The sequence below is a fragment of the Poromitra crassiceps genome, assembly GCF_964638095.1.
Source record: "Poromitra crassiceps genome assembly, chromosome: 5".
NCBI classification, from domain to species: domain Eukaryota; kingdom Metazoa; phylum Chordata; class Actinopteri; order Beryciformes; family Melamphaidae; genus Poromitra; species Poromitra crassiceps.
In genome coordinates, this window is record NC_139642.1 from 53877862 (window position 1) to 53888795 (window position 10934).

The following is a 10934-nucleotide window of genomic DNA, read 5'->3' on the forward strand; positions in this document are numbered from 1 at the left end:
GAACTTTAAAATTGGCAAATTAGCGTAGGCTACAAATGCTGTGGTACATATCATCAGATGTTGTGACAAACCTTATATATCTGTCCCTATATGAATAAATAAATAAAATGAAAGAATCAAATGAAATATAATTATGTACAGTATATATTGTATATATTCAGTCCAGGCAACTCTTTAAGAGCACAGTGCTTCTTCTCATAGACGTCACTATCAAATAGTACTTGCATCAACAGAGGTGAGTGCTTGGCACACAAATACTCCTCATCATATGGGAAGGACACACACACACACACACACACACACACACACACAGGAAGCAGCAAACCACAGAGTTGAATTTAAAGTTAGGCGCTGCCTAAAATGCCCTAAATTGCATTTTCCTCCTTCGTTCTAAACATTTTAGGTGGAGGATACACATTGGATAAGGATTTAAAAGATGGGTTAATGTGTTACATAACTTGCAGTCTGGATGAGGTGTGGCATCTCCTTTGTTAGCACAAACCTTGAATTGGATTTCCATTATTTTGATAAAGTGGTTCTGCCCAGCATTTGAGTGATTACAGCAGTGGGGTGCACACGCCATCCAGTGGTCAAAATATGTAACAACAATCCCTGTAGTTTGGATAACATTGAAATAACAGGGGTTGAAATTACTTTTGGGCAAATTTCAGCAGAATCCTTCATATGGAAATATAACACTACTGTGTTATTAAAAAAAAAGTGTACAAATGTTTAATTTTAAATCCTGTTTTCCTATTTCCATCTGCATTTTTGCATCTGCTCTTCAAACCTACATTTCTCATAAGTGCTTGTTATTTCCTACCAGAACACAAACTCTCACTACATGTGAACAAATAACGATGTTATAAGTCAGTACGTTTTCAGTATTTTTACATGGCTTAGAACCATGGTGGATTTTATCCTTTAAAAGTAAAGTACTTCTTCTTTCCTTCCTTCCTGTCTATCTTTATACACTACATACATTATATCCACCACTGAGGTGTGTGATCTCCCAGTCGGTCACACACTGGTGCCCTTGTGCTTGAGGGTGGTGACTTTGAGCACAAACCTCCTGGTGCTCTTGCGGTAGCGTGGCTGGGTGAAGTAGAACAGGATGGGGTCCAGGACACTGTTCATGCTGGCAAACGGCCTGGTGCTTTTATAGATGATGGAGAACAAGTTGCGCGTGTGGCAGGGCGCGTTGGGCAGCGTGCGCACCAGCAGGTACATGGTCTTAGTCAGGTGAAAGGGCAGGAAGCTAATGGAGAAGACTGCGGCCACCATGACGATCATCCGTACGGCCTTGTCCCGTTTCTCCGCGCTCCCCGCCGACACGCCCTGGTAGGCCACCGGGCGGCAGAGTAGGCGGGCCATCCGGCAGTAGCACACCATCAAGCCCATGAAAGGCAACAGAAAGCCCAGGCAGGTCAGGGCCATGCCGTAGGGGTAGTAGTCTAAAGAATGCTCCGGACGACTTAAGTCGTAGCACACGGTGCGGTTGCGCTGGATTCCCGTCGCGGCGAAATGGAAGGTGGGTGCGCAGAGGAGAGCGACCACCAGCCACACCCCTCCACAGACACACCAGGCCAGCCTGCGCCCGCCCTGCTTGTGCCAGCTGGCCAGCGGGTGGCAGATGCCCACGTAGCGCTGCATGCTGATGCAGGTGAGGAACAGAATGCTGCCATGCATGTTGCTGCAAAACAGAAGGAAAATACGCTCACGTTAAACCTTATTGTACTGCGTTCTTTTGTATCACACTGTATTATAACTATCACTTTAGATATGCATGTTGTGTGGTGCTAAATCATAAAAATCAAAATCATATTTTGTTTTTACCTTTATTTATACAGGGGGAGTCTCACTGAGAGCAATGCTCTCTTTTTCAGGAGTGTCCTGTTCACATTCACACACACATTCATACCTGGAAGCTGACCAGTACAACCACAGTCTGATCTGCTGGCCACTGAGCAGCAGGAGTGGTTGGGGTTAAGGGCCTTGCTCAAGGGCACCTCAGTGGTGGTAACGAGGGAGTAGCAAGCGCTGCCTGTTACTTTCCCCACCCAGATTTATCCTGCCGGTCCTGGGGATTGAACCGATGACCTTCCGGTCACAACCTCACTTCTCTAACTTTTAGGGCACCACTGCCCATCATTATTCAAAGCTCTCAATGGAAAACTTTTCATCATATCGGTGAGCCATCAGTGGCAAATAGTAGAAGCCTGTTGTACTATAGCCTAGTTCTAGTTTGGATTTTGTGTAACTCTGTGAAGGTAGAGCAGGGCAATGAGAAGAAAGAAAAGGTTTACTCACTTAACCTCACCCTGGAACGTGAACGAAGAAAGGAATACAATACTAAGGAACGCACACACATAGGTCATTAAACAATAGCCAATCAAATAGCTCACCTGTAGAACTGAAACCTGACCCATTTGCAGGCGAGCTCCCCAAAGGGCCAGTAGTCATGGCTGGCGTAGTTGTAGATGAGCAGGGGAAGTGACATGACGTACAGGAAGTCGGCCGTGGCCAAGTTGAGCATGTAGATGTTGTTGCGGGACAGGTTGGGCCGGCGCTTCCATATCTTCTGGATGACGGCGGCGTTGAGAGGAAGGCCGAGCAGGAAGACACAGCTGTAGACGGCAGGAAGTAGCACACGTTTGAAGTCCTCCTTGTAGGTGCAGCGAGGGCCGCCTGACCTGCCGATGCTGCTGTTGTTGCTGATGAGGCCTTCTGTCGTGTAGGACTCTGTAGGCTGGAACTCTGAGGAGTAGAAGTCCGAGGGGAAGAAGGGTCCCGAGAGGAGAGTTTGGGTGGGGAAGGATGGGACAGAGGACATTGGCATGGTAGCTCCCTTCACATTCTGGGACACAGAGAGAGACAGAGACAGAAAGAAGAATACAGAAAGTGAGAGAAGGATAGAGATGAAGAGGTCATTAGATGGATATTAATGTGAATATTTAACCAACATTGTGAACACACGGACAGAATTCAAATGGATAGAATGGGTATTGTGTGTGTGTGTGTGTGTGTGTGTGTGTGTGTGTGTGTGTGAGTGAGAGAGAGAGAGTGCAGACTGCAGAGTGAAGGAGTGCCGCTGTGATTGGCAGATAATGTTACACCCTTGGGCCACACAGAGCCTCCCAGGAGAAGTGGGCGGGGCTGTGGGTGTCGTGTGTCACAGTGGACCCCGTGCCCCCGCCCTGTCTTAAAGGAGAGCATTGAAAGGAGCACAGCACAAAGGGGAATTAGCTCAAATGGTAGAGCGCTCGCTTAGCATGCGAGAGGTAGCGGGATCGATGCCCGCATTCTCCAGCAGACCTTTTGACTAAGTGCTTTGTGTTCAGACACAGGATAAGGAAGGCTATCTACAGTGGAAGCAGCACAAATAGTGGTGTCTTCTATAGTGTATGTATGCATGCTATTAGTGCTTTATCATGTTGGTCCGTGCAGCTAATAACCTCTGCTCTTCTTTGACAGTTGTAGCCTATATGTGAGAGTACACACAGACAGCTCTTTCTCAGACTGTAACAGCAAGGTACATGGTTATTAATGTGAATATTTAACCAACATTGTGAACACACGGACAGAATTCAAATGGATAGAATGGGTATTGTGTGGGTGTGTGTGTGTGTGCGTGTGTGCATGCGCGTGCGTGCGTGCGCCTGTGTGTGTGCCTGTATTGTTCATGCTCTCCACCAGAGGGCATGAGAGATCAGTATTCCCTTGATTCACACTGGAGCGCTATCAGCTTGAGCCTTGTCCACATTGGACTTGGCCCGGGGCTAATGGCATTCTGTAACATCTCTAACTCAAGACCAACTGAGTTGAGATGATTAACATTTGCCAACAGTACCTTCTAAAGTGGAAACTAAGACACTTATCAAGCCCTGTTCTAGAGTAGCCCTGCTTTTGCAGAGTCAATACAACAATTCATCAACTCAACCCTGGGTTAGCGTTGCAGTATTATTATTGTGTGTGTTTGCAGCATCAGCAGCAACAGACCTGAAATTAAGTCATTTTTAGGGGCAGGGCCACTTTGGCCTTTGGAGGACAACATGTAGGGCACCAAGGCAAAAACCAATGGTTATTAAAGTCCTTTTTTTCCCTCAACAAAATACATATCCTAATAGAAAAATGAAGTGCTCAGACTGCAAAGGAAATCTGCAACTTTATTTGAGGGCACCACGGCCAGTTCAAAACAGGGCATGGCAAACAGGCTGTGTGGATAGAAGGGGCGTTACTGCCACTCTCCAGGGCATCAACAGTACTTTTGGTCTTGCTATAATTGCTGCCCTGCAGTAACAGCAGCAGCAACAGCAGTATAGAAAATATCTAGTAACACCCTAGTTACTACTACTACTGTAGTAGTAGTAACTAGGGTGTTACTAGATATTTTCTATGTCATTAGTAGTGGTTGTTAGGGTTTTAAGCGCAAATTATGCTCGAGCGAAATCGACGGCACTGACTGCGCCGAGGGGGTCGCCGCAGCTGGGCGTCCTATCGGCGCAGCTCGGCGTAGGGGGCGTGCAGCTGCTCGAAAATGTGACTCCGCGGCGTCAACTCCTTGTTGTGAGGAATGAGGAAATGCCATTTCCTCATTTAACAGTGCTTGTCTCTCATCTAGCAAAGCCTTCTGCAGGCTCACCGGAATGAGTTTTGAAATGGAGGGACAATAAAATGTCCCCCCACCGACATGATTGCAAGTTCTTGGTAAATGACACGATAACGTTTTGGACGTTGTTACGTTCGAGGACGCACAGTCTCGCTGTCGCCGCTCGGCGGCGGCAAGGCTCCAAGTCGTGGCTGCTCAGAACCATGCCGGGTGCTTTAGGGGTGTTAGTGATTGCTAGGGTGTTACTGAGCACTCACTAGATCTTTATTAGTGGTTGCCAGGGAGTTACTAGGCGTTTGCTAGGTAATTACTAGTGGTTGGTGGTTGTGGGTGCACATGTGTTTGTGGAGGATTGTTACCTGTGTCTTGTAAAACTGAGTTTACCAAAACTGTAAAAACAAAACTGTATACTTTTAAAACTGTGTGTATGTTCTGTCAGTGTATAGAGACAGTAGTCTGTGTCTCATCATAACGCTTGGGTAGGTGGCTGGGGGTGTGGTCAGGGTGGGGTAAACCCCCCCTTCTATCCATTCAGCATCGTTAGCATTTAGCTGCTAGCCCAGCCCAGGCAGACAGGATCGGGGATTTAACCCCCGCAGTAAACGCACATCTGTACCTGTACATATGTACCTGCTCTAGAATCCCCAATCCTGTAGTGTAGAGCCGCAGCACCATCCTTTGGTGAGTCAGCCCATTGAGATGTATGGGGGCGTTCCCACACAGACCAACTGTCTCTATGTGTTTTAAATGTATTCCTGTGTGTGTATGTGTGTGTGTGTGCGTGCGTGCACAGTCTATCAGTGACGCACAATTTCATAATTCCTGGCAGAGTGAGTGAAAGGGAGGAGGAAGGTGAGGCCAGTAGACCACAACAACTTACTATATTTCATTGCACTATCCAGTGGTTCCCAAACTGGGGTACGTGTACCCCTAGGGGTATGTTGAGGTACTACAGGGGGTACTTGAGAGAAAGGGGAAAATGGAAAAATATAGGAATAAATCATCAAAATAAATGAAATATTAAAATCAATCTGCTCAGGAGCCACTACTAATTGCAACTCTTTCACGCCATTTCTTATTGTAATGTTATATTCTTCAAAAAATGCTATATTTTTCTCTTGCAGTTTTCTAAGCAAAATGCTGTAGTCGGGTAAAGAGGGTTACTTGGATCCAGAAATCAGGGAAAGGGGGTAGTGAAGCCAAAAAGTTTTGAGAAACGACTGCACTATGCTCAGCGACCTACTGTATTTTATTGCACTATGGCTATGCCAATCAGGCACAGAGGAATAGCGGAGGTTTTGAGACAGTAGAGAGGGAGACGTGTATTCATGTACTTGACCAAGACCAACACAATTCCCCAGCACCCTAGAGAGCAAATTGTAATAATCAGTGGGTGTGTTTGTGTCAGTACTTCACAGCTCTGATGGAACTTTGGCTGAAGTGTTTGCTCATAGCCACTCTCTATATCCATTTCATGTTCAGCAGTGCTTTCAGTTCAAAGTCAGACACACGATTAATACATACACACACATGCACGAACAAAAATACACACACACACACATGCTGGGTATTGGCAAGGACCTCACGATATACGATACGTATCACGATACATGGGTCACGATACGATTGTATCACGATACATTGCGATACAATACATAGAATATTTAAAGGCAAAGTTGTTTAATTCCTTATATCCTCTCTCCAATGAGATAAAACCATTTCTAGTGTTTTATTTGGCAATGCCATATTGCCATTATGATGATGAACTTAGTTACCATAGTTGCTCTCCCATGCGTGCATAAGAAAATATTGTTAAAGTTCTAAAATTAAACACGTTGATCGTTATCGCAGAAACTATGCTGTTTCCAACACTTGCCCTTACATAGTGAAGGTTCTGGCTACATGGGTTTGGTAATGAGAAGTTGCCAATCGACGTACAGCCCAGTCTTTCCTGGAGACTATGACTTGAGCATAATTATCTAATACCTTACTAAAACCTTCCAGTTTATGGATGTGTCTAAGATAGAGAAGTGCTGTATATACCTCAATATACTGTGCAGAAATGAACCACTGTATATACCCTCAATATACTGTGCAGAAATGAACCACTGTATATACCCTCAATATACTGTGCAGAAATGGGGAACAGCAGGAGTTAGTTTGACATCCCTTACAGCCTTGCATCACCCAACAGGATGAAGAAATATTGTTCATTCGTTAAGTAATGCAATCAAACAAAACGAACCACAAGGAAACTGGCAAAAGAAAACCTGACAATTATGTTAAAACCCTATTAGCTTAATTGAAGTTCTACAGGTTTAGCTTAGACATTGAGAGTTGTGTAGTGTACATATAGTGATATATATATATACATATAGTTCAAGCCTCAAGTTTATTCCATCGCGACGCTGAGTCCAAATGCTTTTTAAAAATATTGCTCACTGACATTTGCAACATTCTGTTTGACAGTGAGGGAGTCAGTTATTTGCTCTGTGTCGTCAGTGCCGTTTTCTGCCCACCTATTGTTAGCAACTCACTATCCATCATGTCAGCACACTTCAACTCTGGATTGAGTGGTTCACTGTCAAAAAAGAAAAGAAAAGAAAAAGATACAGATTTGTACCTTTTGACAGCCGTAAAATAACAACCATGCATGACACAATAGGACTAAGACATGTTGCTAATCGTAAAAAGTACTGCAATCAAAGGATACAATGAAGCACAAAAACATTATGTCAAAACAAGAGAAAACCTGCCAATTATCCTACAACACGACTGGCCTACGTGTTATTGATACAGGTCTAGGCTTGCTTTTTAAACCACAGGAAAATCAAAGTTGTACCTCATTTGGAGTCGTTTCAAATCACAATTTCACTCAATCAATCAATTACAAATGAGTGCAAATATTTACAATAATGAATCACTCATCGTTTCATTGTTGCTCTATTCAAGTGGGCCATCATGATGCCAAAACTACGGTGGCCCTGAAGTGCAAATCACAACCGCAAATCAGAAAACACAACGACATTAACCAAGACACAACGACATTAACCAAAACACAACGACATTAACCAAACCACAACCACATTAACCAAAACACAACGACATTAACCAAAACACGACATTAACCAAACCACAACCACATTAACCAAAACACAACGACATTAACCAAAACACGACATTAACCAAACCACAACCACATTAACCAAAACACAACGACATTAACCAAACCACAACCACATTAACCAAACCACAACCACATTAACCAAAACACAACGACATTAACCAAAACACGACATTAACCAAACCACAACCACATTAACCAAAACACAACGACATTAACCAAACCACAACCACATTAACCAAACCACAACCACATTAACCAAAACACAACGACATTAACCAAAACACGACCACATTAACCAAACCACAACACATTAACCAAAACACAACCACATTAACCAAACCACAACCACATTAACCAAACCACAACCACATTAACCAAACCACAACCACATTAACCAAACCACAACCACATTAACCAAAACACAACGACATTAACCAAAACACGACCACATTAACCAAACCACAACGACATTAACCAAAACACAACCACATTAACCAAACCACAACGACATTAACCAAACCACAACGACATTAACCAAACCACAACGACATTAACCAAAACACAACCACATTAACCAAACCACAACCACATTAACCAAACCACAACGACATTAACCAAAACACAACCACATTAACCAAACCACAACCACATTAACCAAACCACAACGACATTAACCAAAACACAACGACATTAACCAAAACACAACCACATTAACCAAAACACAACACATTAACCAAAACACAACCACATTAACCAAAACACAACACATTAACCAAACCACGACCACATTAACCAAACCACAACCACATTAACCAAAACACAACGACATTAACCAAAACACGACCACATTAACCAAACCACAACCACATTAACCAAAACACAACACATTAACCAAAACACAACCACATTAACCAAAACACAACACATTAACCAAACCACAACCACATTAACCAAAACACAACGACATTAACCAAAACACGACCACATTAACCAAACCACAACCACATTAACCAAAACACAACCACATTAACCAAACCACAACAACATTAACCAAACCACAACCACATTAACCAAACCACAACGACATTAACCAAACCACAACGACATTAACAAAACACAACCACATTAACCAAAACACAACACATTAACCAAAACACAACCACATTAACCAAAACACAACCACATTAACCAAAACACAACACATTAACCAAACCACAATGACATTAACCAAACTTTTTTTTTTTTTTTTAACCAAACCTTCTTTTTTTACCAAACTTTTTTTTTTTTTTTTTAACCAAACTTTTTTTTTTAAACCAAACTTTTTTTTTTTTTACCAAACTTTTTTTTTTTTTTTTAACCAAACTTTTTTTTTTTAACCAAACTTTTTTTTTAACCAAACTTTTTTCTTTTTTTTAACCAATTTTTTTTTTTTTTTTTTACAATTTCATTTAGACTTTTCATTTACAACTGTAAGGCAATCATCACAAGTGTATACAACTTCGACAAGCATGAACAGACACATGGCAGCACATTCACACATAATACAGGACAGACAGGGGGAAACACAAAAATAAAAAAATTAAAATACAATTTAAAATAAAACAACGACGCGACACAAGAAGACACCACTATTTGTGCTGTTTCCACTGTAGAGACAGCCTTCCTTATCCTGTGTCTGAACAAAGCACTTAATCAAAACGTGTGTTGGAGAATGCGGGCATCGATCCCGCTACCTCTCGCATGCTAAGCGAGCGCTCTACCATTTGAGCTAATTCCCCGGTGTGCAGTCCCCTTTAAATGCTCTCCTTTAAGACAGCAGACTGTAAATTCACTGCCTATTTAACACCTATTTAACTCAGTCTGTAAATCTCATGTAAATGCAACGTAAATTCATATTTATTATCCAGGGAACACTCCTCCACTACATACTGTATATATTATACATACTCCATTTGATTGCATTTGCAACGTTGTGATTGTCTTTATCTAGCTTTCCTACTTCTTTATCTCTGTATATTGACCTGACTGCTAGGCAGCATACAGACACTAAGACAAATTCCTCGTATGGTACTTGCATACTACTGTGGCATTAAAAGTGATTCTGGTTCTGATTCTGATCTGATTCTGGTAACTCCTGCATGCTACAGTAGTAAGCACTCAACCATGTACCTTGCTGTTACAGTCTGAGAAAGAGCTGTCTGTGTGTACTCTCACATATAGGCTACAACTGTCAAAGAAGAGCAGAGGTTATTAGCTGCACGGACCAACATGATAAAGCACTAATGGCATGCATACATACACTATAGAACACACCACTATTTGTGCTGCTTCCACTGTAGAGATAGCCTTCCTTATCCTGTGTCTGAACACAAAGCACTTAGTCAAAAGGTGTGCTGGAGAATGCGGGCATCGATCCCGCTACCTCTCGCATGCTAAGCGAGCGCTCTACCATTTGAGCTAATTCCCCTTTGTGCTGTGCTCCTTTCAATGCTCTCCTTTAAGACAGGGTGGGGGCACGGAGTCCACTGTGACACACGACACCCACAGCCCCGCCCACTTCTCCTGGGAGGCTCTGTGTGGCCCAAGGGTGTAACATTATCTGCCAATCACAGCGGCACTCCTTCACTCTGCAGTCTGCACTCTCTCTCTCTCCCTCTCACACACACACACACACACACACACACACACACACACACACACACACACACACACACACAAGCCTACGTTTGTTCATGCTCTCCACCAGAGGGCATGAGAGATCAGTATTCCCTTGATTCACACTGGAACGCTATCAGCTTGAGCCTTGTCCACATTGGACTTGGCCCGGGGCTAATGGCATTCTGTAACATCTCTAACTCAAGACCAATTGAGTTGAGATCATTAACATTTGACAACAGTACCTTCTAAAGTGGAAACTAAGACACTTATCAAGCCCTGTTCTAGAGTAGCCCTGCTTTTGCAGAGTCAATACAACAATTCATCAACTCAACCCTGGGTTAGCGTTGCAGTATTATTATTGTGTGTGTTTGCAGCATCAGCAGCAACAGACCTGAAATTAAGTCATTTTTAGGGGCAGGGCCACTTTGGCCTTTGGAGGACAACATGTAGGGCACCAAGGCCAAAACCAATGGTTATTAAAGTCCTTTTTTTCCCTGAACAAAATACATATCCTAATAGAAAAATGAAGTGCTCAGACTG

The 10934-nt window shown here is 43.1% G+C and overlaps 1 protein-coding gene across 1 annotated transcript in view; it reads right to left on the bottom strand.

Annotated features, from left to right (window-relative positions):
* Window positions 1–665: 665 nt before the first annotated feature.
* Window positions 666–10934, bottom strand: part of p2ry6 (pyrimidinergic receptor P2Y6) — a 26142-nt gene continuing 15873 nt past the window's right edge. Inside the window, exons 3-4 of the mRNA XM_083637208.1 lie at window positions 2406–2857; window positions 666–1693 (exon numbers count right to left, since the gene is read on the bottom strand). Of these exons, the coding sequence (XP_083493334.1) occupies window positions 1021–1693; window positions 2406–2839 (1107 nt within the window). The 5' untranslated portion in view covers window positions 2840–2857 and the 3' untranslated portion in view covers window positions 666–1020. The remainder of the gene's footprint in view (window positions 1694–2405; window positions 2858–10934) is intronic.